This window comes from Hyperoodon ampullatus, assembly GCF_949752795.1.
Source record: "Hyperoodon ampullatus genome assembly, chromosome: 1".
In the NCBI taxonomy this organism is placed as follows: domain Eukaryota; kingdom Metazoa; phylum Chordata; class Mammalia; order Artiodactyla; family Ziphiidae; genus Hyperoodon; species Hyperoodon ampullatus.
The window spans coordinates 26,497,531-26,522,346 of NC_136914.1; the positions used below are offsets into that span (position 1 = coordinate 26,497,531).

General features: G+C 41.7%; 1 protein-coding gene across 5 annotated transcripts in view; it reads right to left on the bottom strand.

Moving 5' to 3' along the window:
* HERC3 (HECT and RLD domain containing E3 ubiquitin protein ligase 3) overlaps positions 1–24,816 on the bottom strand; it is a gene marked incomplete at both ends in the record, with an annotated part of 127,916 nt that overhangs the window by 76,319 nt on the left and 26,781 nt on the right. For 4 of the 5 annotated variants that reach the window (XM_079717298.1, XM_079717296.1, XM_079717294.1 and 1 more), the window contains 9 exons: positions 232–291; positions 2,152–2,276; positions 5,671–5,747; positions 7,956–8,116; positions 8,903–9,033; positions 11,284–11,375; positions 12,546–12,767; positions 13,606–13,682; positions 17,874–18,033. In XM_079717298.1, coding sequence (XP_079573424.1) covers positions 232–291; positions 2,152–2,276; positions 5,671–5,747; positions 7,956–8,116; positions 8,903–9,033; positions 11,284–11,375; positions 12,546–12,767; positions 13,606–13,682; positions 17,874–18,033 — 1,105 coding nt within the window. Of the gene's footprint in view, positions 1–231; positions 292–2,151; positions 2,277–5,670; positions 5,748–7,955; positions 8,117–8,902; positions 9,034–11,283; positions 11,376–12,545; positions 12,768–13,605; positions 13,683–17,873; positions 18,034–24,816 lie in introns of those variants that run through there. The other variant, XM_079717297.1, reaches the window with a different exon arrangement.

Below are 24,816 nucleotides of genomic sequence, written 5' to 3' on the forward strand. Positions count from 1 at the left end.
GGTAACCTGCTTCTCTGCCAACCAGGCATGAATCAGCACGGCTCTTCCTGAGGTCCTCTCACTCATCATCACTGGGTGTTCCAATTTCTGTGCAAATCATTGGCTTATCCACTGAATTAAGGCCAACCACCATCAAAGAGAACAGAAGTCTTTCACGGCCTTTGCTGAGTAAGTATTTGCATCACATGTGGGGTTTTCTGGGTTTTTTTTTAAAGACTCTAAATCACTTACTTTTTCTCAAGAAAACTTCCATTCCAACAGGCTGCAGAAGACATTATCTGAATGACACCACTGCTCAGGAAGAAGAAGGGAGGGAAGCCTTTAATAATTTCAAATAAATGGTTGTTTAAGCATTAAACGACAGGGTTAGTCCTCTATTCCAGGGTTTCATTAATAGCCGCTTTTTCTTACCCAGGTGACGCCTCGGAAAATGTACATTGCTTTAGAGAAACATTGTGTCATGTCTCAAAATGGACAAGAGCTTAAGTTTTCCTTAAGTCACGTTAAAATAAAATAAAAAGATGGTATCAAAGCTACCAAAAGAAAACTCTTGGGCCTAATAATAATGATCTTGAACGTTCTTTTCCCACCAATCATCTAAGACACTCCCCACCTCACCTCCAAAAGTGAACACAAAATAAAAGCAAAAAAAGAGAAGCTGGGCTGTTATTTACCAAACACAGAAAGTATCTTTGCGAATTAATAACCAAACAAGTACTTCCTTCTATTTTGTTACCCATCTGACAAAGAAACGAAAAATAAGTGTTTATTCCTATTACCTAGATTACATAGTTTCTGAGGAAACCGCTAGTTTCTGAGGACCCAGGGTGAAACAGCAGTCAGGAACCCCGGACTCTCTTAGTTAATATAAGGAAAAGGGAAGGAATAAAACAAATATACGGTTGAGGAGGGGATCACAGCAACTTCTATTAATCAGAGAATCCGGGTCAGGAAAGATCTTTAGAGACCATTTCTTGCATCCTGTCCTTTTGTAAATAAGAAAACTAAGAATTAGTGAAGTGTCAAGGTCCCAGCCAAGGAGGTCTCAGTACCCCCCCACCCCTCCCACGGTGAGTCTAGTCCCCCAGACCCTTCCCTGCCACCTTCCAGCCTGAGCGTCCCAGCAGAACCACCCAAAGTTAGAGGGATTCGGAGGACCGCCATGGAGGTGCTCTAGGGCATTCCCAATGATCCTCCACTCAAAAAGCTGCCACCTGGGGCTTCCCTGGTGGCGCAGTGGTTGAGAGTCTGCCTGCCGATGCAGGGGACATGGGTTCGTGTCCCGGTCCGGGAGGATCCCACATGCCACGGACCCTGCCCTGTACACAGGCACTCTCCTCTGTGAGCCATGGCCGCTGAGCCTGCGCGTCCGGAGCCTGTGCTCCACAACGGGAGAGGCCACAACAGTGAGAGGCCCGCATACCGCAAAAAAAAAAAAAAAAAAAAAAAAAAAGCTGGTGTGCCCAAAGTTTAGGGCCCTGGGCATTTGCTCCACTACGATCTCTATCATAAAGCAAGATGCTTTATACACATTTCTGGGAACCGTCACCACCTAATATTCAGCCTGATTCATTCATTCCCAAGAATTAGACTCTGCAGAAAAATGGAAAAGCTGAGGAAAGCCAATAAAATGTGTAAAAATGTTTAAAAAAAAAATTCTCTTTTAAGAATGAAATAAACTTGCTGAAAGGCCTCAGTCCTTTAACTGTACTTTTTTCTCTACTTGACACCGAATTACTATCTCAACTGATCATTTTGAATGTGAAAATGCTAAATTACTCAGATTAGGTAAAATAAGCTGTCTTAGATTTGGGAAGCTTTGGAATATACATATGAAGAAACTCTTGGAGTTAAACAATAACACTGAGTTTTCTTAGCAGAAAGGCCAACTCAGGCCTTCATCAGTCAGGATGAAGATCCAAACAAGGGAAGTTGAGGAATACATTCTGTGAGAAAATGGGGGAACAACCTATTACATTATCTGGGTCTAAGGGCACCGAATCCTGAATAAACATGTCCTCCCCAAAAAATGATTCCCTAAAATGTAAAACTCCATTTATATTCACAACCTCAATATGGAAGTAGGGAAAATCACTAAGCTAGGAAGTTCCAACACACTTTGAAAAAAAATGAAAACAAGCAACCACATACTTGATTGTATTTGCATTGCTGTGTTCTGAGAGCTTTTGTCTCCAAACTGCTATGGTTTCATCATTTATTAAACTGGTGTAATGTGCTTGGTTCATCATCCTGAAGTCAACAGCAGGAGAAGAATTCTGAAGGATTAAATATAACAATAAAAAAGAGAAACTATGTAACAGCATGGATCTTTTCTCATCTCCCTCTCCCCATATATTCCCCACTTCGTGTTGCACTTACATACAGGAGCTGGGGTGCACTGCCAGATCCTCCCACCCTTCAGAATGGAGGCGCTCACTCCCCCAGCTGCCGAGAGTGTACACTCCTGAGGGCTCCCAGCTGTGCTGCCCTGGGCTAGTGCTTAGGTCCTTTCCCACCCAGCAGCAGGTGGGGGCGTGGTACCAGGACCCAGTCCCCTGGCCTCCAGCAGGATTTAAACCTGTAAGATTCCTCTGGGAAACAGACTCTGAGCCTGAGATTTATGTTCAGGGGTGGGGGTTGCTTTAGAACCACATTTCCTTAGGGATGAAGGAGGCAGGATTGGGCCGAAGGAGAAGCTGAACTGCAGCTCAGTGTAACAGAGGCCTCAGCCAATCCCATGGGGAGCTCTGAAGATGGGATGGCCCTTTAGCACACTCCCCGGAGAAACCAAACCAATATGACTTCTTCAGGCTTCTTTCCCGCTCTGCTCTGAATCACCATAACAAGGCTTATAAATTACTAATCATTTGCCATAACTCTTGACCAAACTCCAACAAAATGTATTATAAAAAGTCAGAGTTCAGTTACAATCTGTATTGTAAATAATCCTTGAAAACTTAATGTCTCTTAATGTCTTGCTCAAAGTATAGAGCTATAAATTTATAAGAAAGGTAACGAAAAGGACATGTCAATAATGGCCTTGAAAATCCCAAATGCTGCCCAGCACTGTACTGTACGTCCTTTCTTCAGTGAGATTAAAAAATAATAATAATATAAGCACTTCTATTTCCTAAAATCGCTCTTTTTCAACTTATTCTCCCCAAATCCCGTTCTTGAGCTAGAACTAAGAAGAAGTTGACAGTGCTTTATGCCTCCTGTACTTGTCACTAAAAAGGAGGAAAAAAAGTAATATTAAAGCATTAACCAGATGATCACTTTTTCTCCTTTGCACCTGCACATAAAAACACAACTTTCTGAGTACATTTTCTTGGTTATCTTCTCAGAGTTATGAGTTTAGATATCATTATAAGGGGAAAGGAGAAGGGCATGTAACAAATCAGAGATGCTCGTCAAAGTTTATGATCACCTGTTCTTGATAATTATTTTACGAAAATGACCACAGACATCTATTGAGAGAACAAAAGCCATCTTGGATTACATAGAGAAAACCTATAAGACAAAGCAGACACTTGAGAACAGACAAACAAGACTGCCTCTCCACCATGGTCTTACAACCCACTGTCATTATATAAATTTTAATTACTTTCCCCATTCAAAGGGGTAGCTGAACATAGACACTAACACATACTTACAATAAAATATAAACATAGAACTATTCTGTTGGTCTTCATTGCAAGTCCAATAAACCACAGATGCCTTGGATGCAGTGCAACCTCAGAATCACATAAAGACTCAAGAAAAAGCGTCAATTTTCCATACCTTAGAATTACATACAGCCCCAAAAGAAAAAATTGGTCTAGGTCAGTGTTTCCCAACTGTGGCTGCACTTTGGATCACCAGAGCTTTCAAAAATCCCGACAGCCAAGTCACACTCTAGACCAGTTAAATCAGAATCTCTAGAGACATCAGCATCTTTTTAAGACTCCTAGATCTTAGTCAATAATTATGTAATATCTTTGTACGGTGACGGGTGGTAACTAGACTTCTTGTGGTGACCATTTTGAAATTATAGAAATATCAAATCACTATGTTGTGTACCAGGAACTAAAATAGTGTTGTAGGTTAATTATACTTCAAAATCAAACAAACAAACAAACAATACTTTTCTAAGTCATATTCTATTTTTAGTTTCTTTTTTCTTTGTTACCTTACACTTTTAATGCATACAGCTCTTACAGTTGTTTAAAATTTAACCTGGAAAATTTAATTTCTCCAACAATATGCTACTTTCACTTCCTTCTCATCAACGTTTTTGTTCTCCAGTCCCAACAGTGTTAATTACAGTAAATTTAAAAGCCAACTACAAATATCAGATACCATATTTACAAAAGAAATGAAAGAAAGTTTTATGTTGGATTTCACAGGAAAACTGAAGCCAGTTAATCAAGCCAGTTTCATAGGGAAATGAACTTCAAACTCTACTATTTGTGGACACAAAGTTATTATCCTGCAGAGGTTCAGGGCTTTTCATGTTTCGCTTTATTAGCATCTTAAAGGAACAAAGAATAGTCTCAGCTTTTCTCAAGGTTTCTCTGTGAAGCACTGAAGCTGGTCCTAAAATAGGTCTAAAGTAACAGTTCCAAATCACCCCAGATGGCTGCACTCAACAGAACTTTCTCCAGGATCCTGACCTGGAAAATAGCTAACTGTCAGTTTCAGCTGTCCAACCTGCAGCCTCAGACTCCACCACAACCTTTAATACCAACGTCATAGAATGATACTGACTAGAAGGCAAGACCATCGCGTACTGAAAGATGGCGAAGTATCAGAGAGACGGAGAGTTTCCAGCAGCGACAAGGCCCCTTGTGTCCACAGACCCTCATTTTCTTTCCAACCTATTTTGATTCCTTTGTCATCACCAACGGCCCATCCCTGCTCCTCCAGGGGAAGATAAGGATCAATGCACTACAGACCGCTGGTCCTCCCTAAGTGCTTGGTGAATAAAAGCAAGGTGGACAGGCGGGGAGAGGGGTGGGGAGGGAGAGAGGAGAGGAAGCCTAAGAGCAGGGGAGGGGGTGGAAAGCAGAAAACAAATCTGTGGCGCTGATTTCTCGTCCAGAGAGGGGGGTGAATTAAAGCCCTGCCACAGATACCTGGCCCACGTCCTCCTCGACCTCCACCCCGGAAAGAATGTCATTCTTCCTGACTTACCCACCACATGATGCAGGAGACAACCTGAGGGAAATTTTAGTGTGGTGCTACGAGCAGATGATAAATAACAAAGGGGAGCTGAATACTGCGGCATCTCTTATACTTCGTGTAGGCTCGATCACATCAAACAAACCCAGAGAGCTCTCAAATACCCAGCATTTGTGGCTACTTCACAGGGAAGGAAAGAATGGGAAGTCAGATAATCCCAAAGTAAGTATGAACTCTCTAAGGCCTCCTTAAGTCTCTTTTGGGACAAATCCAGATATAAATAAATCATTTTCAATTATAAATTAGAACCCTGGGATTAAAATACCAAGAAAATTATTGGCACTTCAAGGAAGCAAAATGGAGATGACCTCAAGGTTTAGTTGGCTTGTTTTAACAGAATAAAATTGGTAGAAACAAAGAGTAACGTTGCTCTCATGTAATTATTTATTAAAATAAATATTGGTTCACCATTATTCCACCCCCAAAATAATAGTCAAAAGAAAACTTTACCTCATATTTGGAGCAAAGTACAAAAGTCTGGTCTCCTCCAGAGAAGATCTGCTTAACAATATGATATTTAAAGCGATCTGTCAAAAAAATTTTCAAGAGCGTGTTTTTCAACAATTAACGTTTTTCTAATATTCCAAAATACGCTTCAGAACGGTTTCCTATCCATTTAATTCTGTCCGAGAAGTAAGAAACCTCCTCCCCTGGCTCTCTTCCCAGGACTGTTTCTACTTCAGTTAAAACTAAACATATAAAACTGTATCTTCCACTCTAACCCTCCCTCCCTCCCCCCCACTGCCAGCTAGTCCTGACCTCGTTTCTGTTTTTCATTCTAACTCTGTCATGCCACTGCCCTGAAGTTTAAAACAGTCACTACCGTGAACCATAACATCTGCTAAGAAATCATTCGGCACCTGAGTGTGGTGGTCTGCAGCCCCTCAGGACGCAGCTTGCCTCCGGAGGTCCTCCACATCCTACTTCAGCTCTGCCTCCCGTCATACTGCGCCCGTGCTGACACACCCCTACCACCACCTCGCTTTTATTTCTAATACACCACACTACCTCGCACCTCCACGCCTCTTCCTCTGCCTCCCCCAGTGCACACAGTATTCTCCATACATGGCGCCTCCTAGAGCATAACTGGAAAGGTGCTCCTGGAATGTGCAATTCCACGGTACTCACCACTGCCCACCCACTCACAGTCCTCTACCTGGCTAACTCCAAATCATCCTTTTAAGACACAGCTCAGACTTCCTCTAACCGGAATACTCCTTGATGCCTTCCTCTGTGCTCCCACATTACCATGAAGGTTCCTAAAACCACAGCATTTACGTAACAAATTGAAATTTACCTACTTTGGCAAACATCCAAGCACAGATTTATGATCACATAAGTTATGCGGTAATTAAACACTTCAAAAACTTTGTGGTTTCAAATTAATCTATAAAATGTTTGAGTTTTTCACATTGGTGTATTTCTTAAATATATGCATTCCTAACATGCCTACAATGCCTTAAAGAAAAGAAATTTACAAATGATAGAGAAGAGGACACCAAGCCAAGCCATTCTTTCACTTTGGGGAACATCACCTAAACAAAATCTTGTTTATTTTACATTTTAAGTTCCACTACATTTTTAGATGCTCATAGGTTCCTTCCATAAATATTTATTGAGTGAGAAGTTTGTGCCAGGCCCTGTGCTATATGCCAGGTTTATAAAGAGGAAAAGACTCCATCCCTATACTTGAATTTCTTATAATCCAGCAGGGAACTTATGATTGTTATTGTTAAAATAAAATTCTGATCAAGCCAGAAGTGTGTCATTTTATAGTCTTCAAAATCAAAGTTAATTAATTATTAAATCACACTTCTAATGACTCTCCAGCTGCATTTAAGCTTCTGGATTTATTATTTCAAGTCACTCTTACTGAGTGACTGCCTTATTTTGATTTCTAATGAAATGGAACTATTTTGAAACGAAATGGAACAAAATTCAACTATTTTCTAAGAGAAGGAAAAAATGGCATGAAAAGAAATCATGTCATGTTTTGACCAAAATAGTAATCATAAAGGAAAGGTAACACAGTACAAGCATTAAGAGCACAGGCTTTAAGACTCACAGATATAGAGAACGAACTAGTGGTTCGTTCGAACTAGGGCGGGCAATATAGGATTGGGGCGTGGGAGGTACAAACTACCGGGTATAAGACAGGCTACAAGGATGTGTTGTACAACACCGGGAATATAGCCAATATTTTGTAATACCTATAAATGGAGTGTAATCTTTTAAAACTGCATAACATTTTTAAAAATTAAAAAAAAAGAACACAGGCTTCAGAATGAGGCAGACCTGGTTTTAAATCCTGTTCCCCGAATCTGTATCATCATGGGCAAGTTACTTAACCTCCTTAAGACTCAGTTTCCTCGTCTCCAACATGGGTATAATAACCACTAGTTCTTAAGGTTGTTTTCAGTGCTTAGCATGGTTATGGAACTTGGTTAAGCATGCAATAAACGTGAACTTTCATTATCAGCAACAATAATAAAATGTATACACCACCATCAAGGTCCTTAGGGCCAAAATGACATGTTTTGCTTTATTCTCTAGGATCTCAACTATAGAGCCTCATGCATAGTGAGTACTCAAACACTTGTTGATTGACATTAAAAGAAAATCTCTCACATGCATTCCTTCCAAAAGACCTCAAGGTAAAAAATAAATACGTGTTCTATAAACAATTGTTTTTAGCATTTAAAATACCATTAAATTCTAATAAAAATCACTCTTACCAGCTCTGGTTGAAAGCTGGCCGCTATGGGCGGCCCAGTAACCTTTCACAGGAGATGGGCACTTGACATTACAAGTGTGTCCAGTTCCTAACTGACCTCTTGCTCCACAACCAAATGCATAGATGAGTCCAGAAGAAGGCACAAAGGCTAAGGTGTGTTGTCTGGGGGAAAATAATGTAAATTAACCCATCAGCATCCCTTCTGATACGGATGAATACACACTCTGACTTTTCACTTCCACGTGTGAGCACTGCAATTCCTAGGGGTGCCCCTTGTGTTCACATGTGCCTGTTTTTTTTTGCAGTGCTGGCTCTTCGTAACACCATCCTTCTCTGATAATTAGGTCATCGGGATGATGGCAAGACTCCTCGGAAAGAGCTGAAGGCCTGCTGCATCTGGGATGGGTGGGAAGAGGCGGGGTGGACCAGCAAAACTTCCAAGACATTCTTTTTTTTTTTTTTTTGCGGTACGCTGGCCTCTCACTGTTGTGGCCTCTCCCGTTGCGGAGCAAAGGCTCCGGACGCGCAGGCTCAGCGGCCACGGCTCACGGGCCCAGCTGCTCCGCGGCGTGTGGGATCTTCCCGGACCGGGGCACGAACCCGTGTCCCCTGCATCGGCAGGCGGACTCTCAACCACTGCGCCACCAGGGAAGCCCCCAAGACATTCTTTGAGGCTCTCTCACTTTCCTTTCTTCATGTCTCCCACACATCGTGCTACTGTTTACCCCAAAGCAGCATACTGGCCCCAGGTGGCTCTGCTTCTCTAAAACCCTTCCTCACCACACCCTGCTCAGATCGGACTCTCTCCAAACTTTCACGATAGGCGTGCATGCAGTTAAGATTTCTTAAAATGATGGTGGCTGGGTCTAACCACATTTTCCATCACTACAAAGACATGATCCATTTCTGGGTCTTAATAGCTATGAGGAAGCTCTTAGGAGCACTCACCTGCCACAGGCAATCTGAGTGACTTCACTGCCCATCAGCTCCAGAACTCTTCTTGGATTAACCTCATCATTCATGGAATCATGTCCAAGTTGCCCACAGGAACCAGCACCAAAGGTAAACACACCTCCACTCTAACAAGGAGCAAATACCACATGACTGCACTGTGTCTCTGAGTTTGCATACACTCCTTTAGCCTCTGTATACAAAATTCATATCACAACGGTCTGTATAAGAACGCTACGCTCGCTTGATACTTAGCCAAGTCACTTCTTTGGAATGTTGATTAAATGGAAAAATAATTTAAAAAGAACTTAAGACTACACTTTTATGGAATAAAGACAGTACTGCTCAAGGGAATGTGTGCCATCTATAAATTCTGAAAGTTGTTTAAAAGTACAACGATGTGTTAATAAGAAGAAAAAAAAGAAAAAGATAGGTGAAATGAGATGATTTTGCATGATCATTTATATGTAAGAAATTAAATGCTCCACAGATTCCTTGGAAAGTAAGATCTTTTTAGCAGCTGTATTTGAACAAATGCTAAGGCATTTTATTAAAGTGAATCTATAATAGTATTTGTTCGACATGAAAATATCTTTTCATTCTCTCTAGATGTAACTGTTTTAGAAGCAAAAGACATAGGTAGATAATTTTAAAACATTAATTACATTGTTCTTTCTTTTTTACATATATTTAAATGGCTTGTTTTAAAGGCACACAGAATATTGCTATATATATTTGAAAGTTATATATACATTGAACTATTTTTTAACACCAAAAATATATATATTTTTTTCATTGGAGTATAGTTGCTTTACAATATTGTGTTAGTTTATACTATACAGCAAAGTCAATCAGCTATACGTACACATATATCCCCTCTTTTTTGGATTTCCTTCCCATTCAGGTCACCACAGAGCATTGAGTACAGGTTCCTGTGCTGTACAGTAGGTTCTCATTAGTTATCTATTTTATACATAGTATCAATATGTATATGTGTCAATCCCCATCTCCCAATTCATCCCACCCCCCTCTTCCCCCTTGGTATCCATACGTTTGTTCTCTATGTCTGTGTCTCTATTTCTGCTTTGAAAACACCAAAATATTAACAGTGATTCTTTTGAGTTAGAATCCTTCTTTATTTTACAGTTATTCCATAATGAACAGGAACTACTTCCATAATAGAAAAAAATCACTTTAAGAACAAATTTATGCCAAAGAAATGCCAAAAGGGTCAGGCCAGCTTAGCATTTTCTTTCTCACAGTGGCATTCTAGAATCTTTTCTGAAAGGGCGTATTTTTCCCTGATATCAGTCTCAGGAGGTTAAAGAACATACCCTAAACACCACTAGCTTCCCTTAATAATAACTAATTTGAATGTATTATCCTCATATTTTTATTTTCTATTTTTAAAATTTATTTATTATTATTTATCTTGGGCTGTGTTGAATCTTCGTTGTGGTGCACAGGCTTCTTATTGCAGTGGCTTCTCTTGTTGCAGAGCATGGGCTCTAGGCGTGCAGGGCTTCAGTAGTTGTGGTGCACGGGCTTAGTGGCATGTGGGATCTTCCCGGACCAGGGCTTGAACCCGTGTCCCCTGCATTGGCAGGCGCCGTCTTAACCACTGAGCCACCAAGGAAGTCCCTCATATTTTTAGAAATTCTTAAATCTCACTGTGGCTCAACTTGAAGAAAAAGATACTTTTGTGTTGGACTTCCCTGGTGGTGCAGTGGTTAAGAATCCGCCAGCCAGGGCAGGGGACACGGGTTCGAGCCCTGGTCTGGGAAAATCACACAAGCTGCGGAGCAACTAAGCCCGTGCGCCACAACTACGGAGCCTGTGCGCCTAGAGCCCGTGCTCCACAACAAAGAGAAGTCACCGCAATGAGAAGCCTGCGCGCCACAACGAAGAGTAGCCCCTGCTCGCTGCAACTAAAAGAAAGCCTGCGCGCAGCAACAAAGACCCAACACAGCCAAAAATAAAATAAATAAATAAATTTATTTTTTAAGAAATACTTTTGTGCTACTTTTAAGAAAGGTCTTCAGGGAAGTATGGCTGAATTAATGTCTCACTCTTTGTTACTGGGGAGCTTTCATAGGGACACTGGTCATATGCATTTGGCCTGGGAGCTAGTGTCAACTGGAAGGGGGCAAGGGTACGTCTTCTTGAGTGCCTGGAGGCTGACCACCACTGGAGGGAGGGAAGAGAGAGAACGCAGATGGTTGCTGAGAAGGGAGACAACCCTGGACTATTTTTACACACTACCAACTGCTCTCTCTAAAAGGCCCTATCCAACCAACCAAACCACGATAAAGAAGCATTCATGTCATACCCAGCACCAGAGCGCCGCGGAACAAACCGGAATACTCCAAGGCCCTTACTTTTGTGAGAACTGCTGTATGCTCTTCTCCGCAACTGATATACACGACTTTTTGTGTTCGTAGGAGCTTCACATGGCAGGGAGACTCCCGATCTAGAATAAGAGAAATAGCACAGGGTCACTACCATTTGCCTTTGAGATGTACACAGCTGTCTCAGCCTGAAGTCTGGGTCCCCCTGGACTCCTGACTCTCATCTTCCGCCTCCTGCCTGATCCTCCACTTGCACGTCTAACAAACGCCTCATCTTTAATGTATTGAAAACTTAACTCATGGGTTCCCTACACTCCCCAGTTCTTCCCAGTGCTCCGCCCCGCTTCCCATACACAGCTTTCCTCATTTCATAAATGCGACTTCACCCTTCCAGCTTTTCCTCTTTCTTTTAAACTACACATGCAACAATGAGCAAAACCAATTGGCCCACCTTCAAAATATATTCAAATCCACTTTTTTTGTTTTTTTTTTTTGCTGTACGTGGGCCTCTCACTGCTGTGGCCTCTCCCGTTGCGGAGCACAGGCTCCGGACGCGCAGGCCCAGCGGCCATGGCTCACGGGCCCAGCCGCTCCGCGACATGTGGGATCTTCCCGGACCGGGGCATGAACCCGTGTCCCCTGCATTGGCAGGGACTCTCAACCACTGCGCCACCAGGGAAGCCCCCAAATCCATCTTTATTCCCACTACTCCCAAACTGGTCTTCCAGCTTCCCCCATGGACCCACTCTAGGCAAAGTTAAATTGGATCACTCTTCTCCTCAGCACCTCGGTGTCTTCCCTGATTTCACTGAGAGAAGCCAAACTCCTTACTCTACCCTTCAGGCCTTACATAATGGGGACCCGCTAGCTCTCTGAGCTCCCGCCTTCCGGTCGTCCCAGCCCCGAGCACACCACAGATCCTCCTGCACCAGAGCGTCTGCACACCCTGTTCCCTCTGGCTGGAACAGTCTCCGCCCAACGTATCTACACGTCTCCTCTCCGACTTGACTTCCTACGGGGCTGTGCTCAAACATCTCATTCGAGAGGCCCTCCCTGGCCACCTTATATGAAATAGGAACCTTTCCTCTCAAAGCCTGTGAAACACTGTAGACTTACTGGTTTGTGGTTTGCGTCTGCCCACCAGCAGGCAATCTCCACTAAGCCAAGGGTATTCTCTGTCTTGGTCCCTGCCACACCCTTAATGCCTGACACAGGGCCAGCACATACAAGCCCCTCAGGAAGCACATACTTAGCAAATGAGGTTAAGAGGGCCACGTGAAGACTTCACCTACCTTTCTCATCGCTGAGCCCGAGCTGCCCCGCGTTATTCATCCCCCAGCCAAATACAGCTCCTGAGAGAGACAGGGCAAAGCTGTGGGCCCCTCCTGCAGTCACCTGTGCCAGCGGGATCCCCTCCAGGGACCTCACCCTCTGCGGGCTGGCTTGGGAGGGGAACTCCTTCCCCAGGCCCAGCTGCCCATGGCTGTTCTTCCCCCACGTGAAGAACTGGCCATCTGAAATAAGAAGAGGATAACTGGTATTACCAGAAATGATACAAGCACCATCCACAAAAATAACCTCGTTAGAACAACAGGGTTGCCCGGTAGGCTCATGGGTTAGTGCCCTCCGGCCGCAACACACACACACACCCAAGAGCAAGGGAGCACACACACTTCATGCTGGAACCAAAACTCCCACCTGTCATGACAACAGAGATAAGCTGAGCCTTATCACCCTTCCAAGGCTATTAACGTTTATGCAAAGAAAAAAGTAAATGTTTAAGTCAATTTAGTTTTGAATAGGCAATTACCAGGCTTTGATCCACTAAGCAAGGTGAACGAGTTCTGACCACACCAGGACCACGAGAGACCCAGGACTTCACGGGGTCCAGCTATGACCCGGACGGCACCACAGATGATCAAGCAGGACCTGTTTGTGCTGACTTCCCCTCAAATTTATCCTAACAAAATACAGCATTATTTGCTGGCTTAGGTTTTTCTAACTCTGTCTTCTTCATTTATTTGGGAGCTTCACAGTGGAATATAACGCCATGGTGAGCTGTATGTAGCTAAGAAAAACCAATCTTCTGCTCAAGAACACGACTGACTTGCTGTCCTCTCCTCCCCTTCCCCTGAGAGAGGGTTGGAGCAGCAATGACGACCACCTCCTTCATCATCCAAACTCTGAGAAAAGTGTGAGCTACACTAAGGCTGTCTGAGAATTGCTGCTGTCTAACGGGAATGCACAGACCCTAACTAGTTAGTTAAAGGTATCCAGTTAGATAACATCACACAAAAATGCAAAGAGAAATGGTTCTCAAATTAACAGAACATTAGCAGAGATGTACATTACCAGCTGCAAGAGCCAAGCAGTGCCAGTTGCCACAGGAAACTTGTAATATTGTCTGCTGGTTCAGCTTCTGTATTAACCTACAACAGAAAAGCCTTTCCTCTTAAGGGCATCCACGAACAATGACTGGAAATATTCCCAACTAAACAAAACAGTTGTAATAAGTAACATCTTTCATAAAAGACTTTTTAAAATCAAACATATAATCTTACATGATATAACTCTATTAAGTCTTTCACTAACCTCCTGCCTCTTAGGTAGCTACTGTTAAAGAAAAAAAAAAAAAAATTCTGCACCTAAACCCATTACCATAGCCCTCTGTTAATTCCCACCTTGTCATCTCCAATTCAGGGACAAAAGGAGTAAATTACAGAAGAAAGATCCCTAAGAACATGGCTAGTATCTAAATGGCTTTCAAATGAGGGCAAGGCAATGATTCAGCGATCCCATTTCTGGGTATATATACAAAAGAACTGAAAGCTGGGTACCAAAGAGACATTTGTATACCCACATTGATAGCAGCATTATTCAAAATGGCCAAAAGGTGGCAGCAACCCAAGTATCCATCAACAGATGACTAGAAAAACAAATGAGGTATACACATTTGGAATATGTATACAACAGAATATTCATCAGCCTTTAAGAACAAAAACTCTGACACATGCCACAACATGGATGAAACCTGGACATTATACTAAGTGAAATAAGCCAGTAACAAAAAGACAAATACTCCATAATTCCACTTACGTGAGATATCTAGACTAGTCAAATTCATACAAATCAAAGTCTAACAGTGCCTGCCAGTGGCTGGGAGAGGAGGAATGGGGAGTTGTCATTTAATGAGTACAGAGTTAAATTTCTGCAAGAGAAAGAAGTTCTGGAGACTGGTCATACAGCAACGTGAATATACTTAACACTACTGAACTGTACACTCTAAAATGGTTAAGATGGTAAATTTTATGTTATGTGTATTTTACCATAATTTTAAAAAATTAAGAAGGGCAATGCCTCCAAAACTCTGATTCCCTAGGATGATAATGAGGAAGATCATATGATAACTTTTTTTTTTTTTTTGTGGTACGCCAGCCTCTCATTGCTGTGGCCTCTCCTGTTGCGGAGCACAGGCTCTGGACACGCAGGCTCAGCGGCCATGGCTCACGGGCCCAGCTGCTCCGCGGCATGTGGGATCTTCCTGGACCGGGGCACGAACCCGTGTCTCCTGCATCGGCAGGCGGACTCTCAACCACTGCGCCACCAGGGAAGCCCCATATGATAACTTTTAAATCCCTCTCCTCTGCTTGCTCGTGTCAAAGACAGAGATAAGAACAGTACCCATTCACAGGGTTGTGGTGAGAATTAAAAGAAAAAATTCATGCTTGGCACTGCCCAGCAGAGGTAGACAGCCTGAGAGTATCTGCTGCTTCCTATTTTCATAATTCACAAGTTGCCATTTACCTCTTCATTAAGTGGATGCCATGGGAACAAAGGAGTCAGACGGGCACTCTTTCGGGAAGGGGCATTTTAGAAGACAGACATCCAATAGGCGAGGAGGGGGTTATTTAGAGTGATAGGTAGATGTTGCTTTTGTTAATGGTTTATTTTCTCGGATCTAAAAAAATTTATAAAATAGAGTTCACATATACATTTAGTACCAAATAGAACCCAACTATTTTTTATTGTAGATTCACATGCAGTTTTAAGAAATAATAGAGATCCCTTGTACACTTTGTCCAGTTTCCCCCAGTGATGACATTTTGCAAAACTACAGTATAGTATCATAACAAAGATACTGACATTAATATAACCTACCAATCTCATTTATGTTTGGGTTGGCCAAAAAGTTCATTCAGGTTTTCCCATAGGATGTTACAGGAAAACCCAAATGAACTTTTTGGCCAGGCCAATATTTCCCCAGTTTTACTTGTACTCATTTCTGAGTTTGTAGTATTTTTGTCACCTGTGTAGGCTCATGTATCCAGCACCATACTCAATGGTTCCAACCCCACAAGGATTCCTTTTGTTGTACTTTTATAACCACTCCTCCCCTCCCCCATTTGTAACCCCTGGCAACCACTAATCTACCCTCCATTTCCACAATTTTGTCATTTTGAGAATGTTATATAAATGGAACCATATAGTAGGTAGCCTTTGGGGATTGGCTTCTTTTTCACTCAGAATAATTCCCTGGGCATTTGTCCAAATTGCTGCATGTATCAATAACTTGTAGAACCCCACTACTTTTTAAAATTGGAAAATGTAATACTGCCTTGGGGCCCAGTGTTTCAGAACCTTATGAGGCAACAGCCCTTTTTCCTGGCCAGCTTCCACTCAAATTCCCCACACTCCTCCCTTTATGGGTCACCATTACCCTCAATACAACCTCCAGAATCACAGTTACAGAGAGGAAGCAGGTCAAAAGGACAAGACAAACAATAAGAAATTATACCCTTGAGGTGGAGAAAACGGGATACACGTGCACAAGCATATACTGTGTTTTACCTACTCGTCTTACTGCATCCTCCCAATAACTTTGTAAAGGTACACAATACTACGTAACTCCATTCTTAAGTTAGGAAATCGAGGCCTAGATAAGTTCAACAATTTGCCCAAGGTCATTCACCTAATAAGTAATAGAGCCAGTAATGGAATCTGAGTCCGTATGACCTCGAATCTATGTTACTTTCCACAATACTAAGGTATGAATTAATGAATTTAATTAAGTTATAATATGAAATTATATACAAACTAAAGCCTCAGAAGTCATCCATAATTTAGACATGACTAATAAAAATAATAACAAACTGCTACTCTAACACAGATTACTCCATTTTTAGAAACGAAATGTCACTAAACAGCTTTTCTTGAGTCTTTGGACATCAACGAATGAAATACTTTTGTCATTAATGTTATAAATCTTTTCCTTCATATTACAATTTCATTAAAATATAGCATCCCCCTTTTGTTAAATTTCTACTCTCCCTCTTCCCCCCAAATTAAATTAATTTTTGGAAGTAATGAATCCAAGACATTACCTGTTCTAAATCAGGAAATAGAATCAAATCATTCTTACCTTCCTGTTCCTCTTTTCCCTAAAACAGCTTTTGATTAAAGAGACAAAAATCTAAGAAGGGCAAAAAAGGAAGAGGAAGAAGAATGTATTGTCCTTTAAAAGGGACAATAATTGGGCAGGGGAGGAGAGGCATTTAATAAACACACTTGCACTGAGCAATGCACGTTCTGGAGCACCCTTAGCAAGGGTGATGCTAAAATGAATGATCCAGGTCTCCTGGCATCGAGAGCTCCCAGCTTTGGACTAAAAATAGTGATTAAATTAAAATTGCAAAGAATGTGACAAGTACTGCAATACAAGGAATGTTGTACATGTGCAGTATAAAGGAGCAGGAATTAAATGAAGGAAATAAACCAGTGGCCTCTGTGATCATTAAGAACCCTCAACAAACAGAGATGCCCCCCTCCGAAACGTCCACGTTAAAGTAACTTCAATATTTTAGACATTTACTTAGTGGTGAAGCATCTGTTACGTATTTAGCCAAATCATCGAAGATTCAGAATTAAGTAAATGCTTAAGGGACTAAAAACCACTGTATTAGTACTTTTGTGTTAAACAACTTATGTATATTTGGTATTTTAGCTGTTGGTAATGCTTAAGGTAATTTGGCCTGTTATTAGAGTATCAGGTCAGCCTTGTGATTCTATTTTAAAGTGACTCATTGAATAATTGTGTTTTTTTGGGGGGAGGGGGGTACACGGGCCTCTCACTGCTGTGGCCTCTCCCGTTGTGGAGCACAGGCTCTGGATGCGCAGGCTCAGCGGCCATGGCTCACAGGCCCAGCCGCTCCGCGGCGTGTGGGATCCTCCTGGACTGGGGCACGAACCCGCGTCCCCTGCATCGGCAGGCAGACTCCCAACCACTGCGCCACCAGGGAAGCCCTGAATAATTGTTTTAGGTTTGCAATTTTAAGTTAAAGGTTAGTAAGTCCAGCAATATGAAAAGGTGTTTTTGTATTCAAACATTATTGAGTTCCAAGCACTCTGCCAGCAACTAGGCTACTGGAATAAATAAAGTACAGTTCCTAAACAACTCACACTTCTATAAATAATTACAATTTTTGTGACAAGTATTATAACAGTCTAAGGCATGACAGTGACACAAAGGGAACAGCAATCAAAAGAAGAAAGCAGAACCCAAACCAAGGAATCTAACAAAGAAACTAGCAGGAAATAATATTTACAGCAACTGACATTCTTACCTGGGTACTGCCACAGAGTCCTCGGTCGTCATGAGTCCTAGCTGACCATCGCTCCCCGCACCCCAAGAAAACAGCTGGCCCCGGTCACTGAGGGCCAGACTGTGGGACTCGCCACACGCCACGTGGACAATATGCTGATCTGCCAAAGCTCCAATTTGCTCTGAAGAATAAAAAAAATAAAAAAAAAACCAAAGGAGGAACATGTAAAGCCCAGAAACAGGAATTACACAGAATTAGCTTCCTAGGCAGTTGTGTTTTTCAGAGAGAGCCACTACATCTGTATATTTATAAAGATTTTATATGTTTCTAAAAGGTATCCATTGAAACCCCAGCTATACTGGGTAGCACACACGCCTGGAGCGACACACTCACCAGACGTTCCCTCCTGGGCCTGGTGCTTCCCCCCAGAAAGACGCCTGAAGGCTTACTATTCGTAGATGTGGAACCAGTGAGGCCCCGATGTGAGTGGGAGTGAGGCACGTGACTAAACGCAGTGGGATTGAGTGAAATTTTGCCTGGGAACAATGAGACCTCCCCCATCCAGAAAAACACCTTTCTCCCCTTGGTTCCAGAACACAATCTCTCTATATATACCTATCCAGCCAGAAGATAGAAGGATTTCTCTGAGAAAATTGGCCCAAAAGAAAAGACCCATACCTACTGACGTTTGTGGGCCCCCCAATGAAATGTCCAGCTTCCCGCTAGTGAACAAGACTTGCCCACACACAGCTCCACTCACGTTTCAGTACCTCATTCTTAAATATAAAAGACTGGCCAAGGATCAACATATACATGAGGAAATTTTAACATAAAAGTTAAAGAGCAAAGGAAACAGAAGAAAATGAATTCTGAAGAAAAAAAGATCATGCAGGGAACAGAAAAAAAAATTAAGTCATTAGAAAAATAAAAGAAGACAAGAAACATTCCAACATTCAAAAAATAAAGTTATCTTGGAAAATGGAAACATGGCAGCATAAATTTAAAGGAAAAACCTTCAAAAGCAGGATGGGAAGTAAGAACTGAAATTTTCTAAGAAACAGAACAAAAAGGCAAAAAAAGAAAGAAATGAGGGGATTATTCCAAGAGGCCCAACAATGGAAAAATAAGAACTTTAAGAAGAGAATGGAGGGCTTCCCTGGTGGTGCAGTGGTTAAGGATCCACCTGCCAATGCAGGTGACATGGGTTCGAGCGCTGGTCCGAGAAGATCCCACATGCTGCGGAGCAACTAAGCCCATGCGCCACAACTACTGAGCCTGCACTCTAGAGCCCGCGAGCCACAACTACTGAGCCCGTGCACCTAGAGCCTGTGCTCCACAACAAGAGAAGCCACCGCAATGAGAAGCCCGTGCACCGCAAGAGTAGCCCCCGCTCGCCGCAACTAGAGAAAGCCTGTGCGCAGCAACGAAGACCCAACGCAGCCAAAAATAAATTAATTAAATAAATAAATTTTAAAAAGAGAGAGAATGGAAAAAACACAATAGAAAATTTCAAAGAAGAAAGACATGAAGATTGCTCATAACTGAAGGACATGAGTTTCACAGTGAAAGGACCTATTAAAACTTCAGAATAAAGACTGATAAAAACCTACTTTAGAGCACTTCAGCTTGAAATTTCAGAGAAAGTTTCTAGAAAGGAAAACAGTTTATATACAATAGAACAGGGATCAGAATGGCATCATATTTCTCAGAAGCAATACTGAAAACTAGAAAGACAATAAAGCAACGCCTTCAATTCTGAAGGAAAATGACTTCCAACCGAGAATTCCATATCTAGTCAACCATGAATCAAATGGAGGAAAGAGGAAAACAACAATTTTCAGGGATGTAAGGCTCTCAAAATATTTTATCTCCCATGCTGCCTTTCTCAGTTAGTTACATAACAGCATGCCTCCAAAACAAAGGAAGATTCAGGTTCCAGTAAACAGGAACCTTACATATTAAAAGGTGAAGAACAGGGCTTCCCTGGTGGTGCAGTGGTTAAGAGTCCGCCTGCCGATGCAGGGGACACGGGTTCGTGCCCCGGTCCGGGAGGATCCCACATGCTGCGGAGCGGCTAGGCCCGTAAGCCATGGCCGCTGGGCCTGCGTGTCCGGAGCCTGTGCTACGCAGCGGGAGAGGCCACAACAGTGAGAGGCCCGCGTACTGCCAAAAAAAAAAAAAAAAAAAAAAAAGGTGAAGAATATTCCCAAGACAGCTATGTAGCAGCCTATGAAGCAAAGTTGGAGGGATGCCTCCAAAGTGAAAAATGGCATACAATCTGATGAGTTTATATTATTATGAGTTTTACACTTCTGTCAGAGAATAGAGATTACTACACAAATGAAAAAAATAAAATAACTCCAGGAAACACAATGTTTTACAGGAAGTAAGAGCAATCATGGTACATAAAGTCATAATAACCAAATAAATATAATTTACATAGTTAAAAATTTCTCCTGTTCTCCTGGGCCTGAGCGCCTGGCCTGATACCTCGGCTAGGACTGAGACCTGCCCCCCAATTCCTGACCTATGTCCACCATTAGCCTTTCCTGCCTGGATGTGAGTGCACCACCTCACATGACACTAATAAGTTTCTCCCCGGTCTGACAGGACACTCTCTGATCTGCCACGGATTTCCTTACCTCGGTATCTGTCAGTAGCATCCCTCTTGATCTTTTTTTTACCACAGCTGAGTAGTGTCAAAAGGCCACGTCTAGATTCCAATTATCATTTACTCCCAGTCTGGTCAAGCCCTAGGCAAACCAATTCCTGTCCCATCACAGACATGGAACTCCCACTACGATCACAACACAATTTGCAGTCCCAAAGGCAGAGGTACTGTTCAGTAATGCAAAGATTTGTGGAGAATTAAACCAATAGTTGTATCAAGTCCAATTTATTTTACTTCTCCTAGCCAGAAAACTGAGCTCATCTGATTCATACTAGTGGTCTGCTACAGTGAAACTTTAATCCCTCTTCTAGAATCTACTCCCTAGGGTCGACTGGGAATGCTTCATTCACACCTCTCACTGAATACACCCCTGCCCCAGCTGGGAACATTTAGGCTGCAGTGCACATTTTCACCTGTATTCTCTTCTGATTCATTCTGTCAAGACTGTACACTGTATTTTGCAGATCATGGCAGAACCTCAACCCACACATTGAAATAATTAAACACACTAAGGAAATATTTGGCACTTTTTGACGACAAAAGTATATTTTATCTCTGATCCTCTCATAGAAACATTTTAAGGTCTTTAGAAGTCTTTAAGGTTATCAACTCTGAACGAGCCAAGGTAATAGGGCAGAATAGCAGCAAATGTGGAATGCTGCTTACAGCAAGTCAGCAGTTCAACTGCACTTATGTTATTATGTTAATTACCGCTACTTGGCTTTTGAGCCCCAGGATAATTTTTGAATGTATTTTCAAGTTAACAGTAAGCTGGGCAGTAAACCATCACAGGGTGGTAATAGAGAAGGATGATATGAGCCTGGAGGGTAGATGGATGCTGCTGATATCAACTTAATCCTTGCAATGATCCTGTGAGGTGACGGCTCTCTAATAAGCCCCAGCTGAGAAAAAGTGTGTAGTTTGGGCAAGGTTCACAACGAATGAGTGGTGGAGCTAGGACTGGAGCCCGGGTCTTTCTGACTTCCAAGCCCATGACACCCACAAGTCTGTATCATCTTCCCTCGTGGAAAAGAACTAGGCGGATTTTAAATCAGTAACAGTAACTATGAAGTGAATAGTCTAGTTACGAATAATGGGAAAATAGACTCTTTCCTCTTACTGTCTGTTCTGATGAGAAATATATCCAATAGTTTGCAGTTAACAGCATGAGCAATTGGGTGGAAAGTACACAGCATATACAAAATCAGTGATCAATATTTGGTAGTGGGACTTCCCTGGTGGCGCAGTGGTTAAGAATCTGCCTGCTAATGCGGGGGACACGGGTTCGAGCCCTGGCCCGGGAAGATCCCACATGCTGTGGAGCAGCTAAGCCCCTGCACCGCAACTGCTGAGCAACCCCCGCTCGCCATAACTAGAGAAAGTCCGCACACAGCAACAGAGACCCAATGCAGCCAAAAATAAATAAATAAATTTATTTTTAAAAAAAGGGCTTCCCTGGTGGCGCAGTGGCTGAGAGTCCGCCTGCTGATGCAGGGGACACGGGTTCATGCCCCGGTCCGGGAAGATCCCACATGCTGCAGAGCGGCTGGGCCCGTGAGCCATGGCCGCTGAGCCTGCGCATCCGGAGCCTGTGCTCCGCAATGGGAGAGGCCACAACAGTGAGAGGCCCGTGTACCGGAAAAAAAAAAAAAAATTTGGTAGTAAATTTTTCATAACGCTAAAATCAAATTAAGTGTCAGCAGTTAATATGACAAAAGGGATTAGACTTTCATCACTTAGATGTCTCCTTTTTTTTAACTAAACATACATTTTTATTCTTATACCTTTTATCTACGTTTTTAAAATTATTTATAAAAATATACACACGCACGGATACATGTGCACACATTTAAAAGAAAAAGTCAAAGGGCATATAAATATCACAGAAACATGAAAATTTAGAAGTGAGTCAGGACAAACCTTAGGTAATCCAGCTTAGCTTCCCTCATTTCTTTAACATCTTTGATAGACTATAACCCAAGTTCCCTACAGATCCCCAAAGAGAATTTCCTAGTGTCCAACTTTCCTCTGGGGCCCCTGGCTTCCCACAACTTGGCAAGACTCTCCCTCATTTTCTTTGCTTCTGTGTCTGAAAGGTCCTATTCCCAAGCCATATTCCAACTACTTTCTTATTTTCGTCTAACCACTTTGGGGGATCTGGACTATGCCTAGCAGGATCACAACTCACTTTAAAGTGACCACCCCTTCCCATAAGAGAGTTACTTCCGGGACCTCCCTGGTGGTCTAGTGGTTAAGACTCTGCACTCCCAATGCAGGGGACTCAGGCTCAATCCCTGGTCAGGGAACTAGATCCTGCATGCCGCAACTAAGACGTGGCACAGCCACGTAAATAAATAAATATATATTTTTAAATCTAATTAACAAAAAGAGAGAGTTACTTCCACGAAAGGAATTCTACCTCGTTCCTGAGCCAAAGCACACAAATCAGTGTCAGCTTTTTAAAAAATTTTTTAAATTATCATACAGTAAAATTGACCTTTTTTAGTGTACAATTTTATGAATTTAAGCACATATAACCAGTGACACAATCAAGATACAGAACAGTTCCATCAACCCAAAAAAGTTCCTTGTATCATCCCTTAGTCACACTCTCTCCCCATCCCTAACTCCTGGTGACTACTGATATGCTTTCTATCACTACAGTTTTATATTTTTAATACTGTCACATAATGGAATCATATAGTACCTAACCTTTTAAATCTGGATTCTTTCACTCAATATAATGCCTCTGAGATTCATCCAGGTTGTCATATGTATCAACAGTTTGTTCCTTTTTATGAGTGAGTAGTATTCTATTGTATTAAGGATGTACCACAAAGCACTGTTTCCAGTTTTAAGCAATTATAAATAGAGATGCAATAAACATTCGTGTATAGGTTATTGTGTGAGAATAAGTTTTCATTTCTCTGGAGTAAATACCCAGGACTGGGTAGTTAACCTTCCTATATACAGTTGGGTTATTTTAAAAACCGAATATGATGATCTCTGCATGGATTGTTTTGTTTGGACTATTTATATGTAATATAATTATTGATATGTTTGGATTCGTGATCTACCTTTTTATTATTTGCTTTCTGTTTCTTCCCTGTTTTTCATCACTTTGTCCTCATTCCTGCTTTCTTTTGCATTAAACATTTTCTACTTTTCCATTTTAATGTACTGTGGTTTTTATTACATGTCCTTGTATAGTTACTTAAGAGAGTGCTCTAGAGATTACAATATAAATATTTAGATGTTCAAAGTCTAATTAGAATCAACAATTTACCATTTCAAGTGGAATTTAGAAACTTTCCCATGATATAGGTCTCTTCACCCCCTCCCCTTTAAGTTACAGTAACCTTAAATAGTACATCTGCATACACTGAAAACTCTATCACAATGTTATAATGTTTCATCTCAATCATCAAAATAGTTTTAAAGAATTCAAGAAGAGAACAGTCTATTATATTTACCCAGATATCTACTATTTCTGTGGCTCTTCCTTCATTACTGATGTTCCAATATGCCTTCTGGTATCATTTCCCTTCTATCCAAAGCACTTCCTTTAACTATTGTTTAGTACAGGTCTGTTGGCTGTAAATTTTCTGCTGTTTCCTTCATCTGAAAATGACTTTGTTCTACCTTCATTTATGAAGGCTTTTTGTTTGTTTGTTTTTGCTGAATATAGAATTCTGGGTTGACTTCTTTTATTTCAGCACTTTAAAAACACTGTGCCACTTATGGCCTCCATAGTTTCTCAAGTAAAATCCACATTCCCCTATAGGTAATATGTTGTTTTTCTTTGGCTGCTTTCAAGTATTTTCTTTGTCTTTAGTTTTTAGAAGTTTGATTATGATCTGTCTTGCTGTAGGTTTCTTTGGATGTATCTTGCTTGGTCTACTGACTTCTTGAATCTGTATATTTATGTCCTTCACCAACTTTGGAAATTTTTCAGCCATTATCATTTTCAGCACCACATTTTTTTCTCTTCTCCTGCTAAGACTGACATGAATGTTAGACCTTCTGTTCTTGTCCCACAAGCCCCTGAAACCCTGTTAATTTTTTTCTCAATATTTTTAACCTTTATTACTCAGTTTGCATAATTTCTATTGATTTATCTTCAACTTCACTGATTTTTTCCTCTGTCATCTCCATTTTACTATTGAAACCATCCAGTGAGTTTTTCATTTTGATTATTGTATTGGTTCTTCTTTATATCATCTATTTCTTGACAAAGAATTTCATTTGTCCATTTGTTTCCCAACAGTTTGAGCCAGTTTGTTGGAACATTTG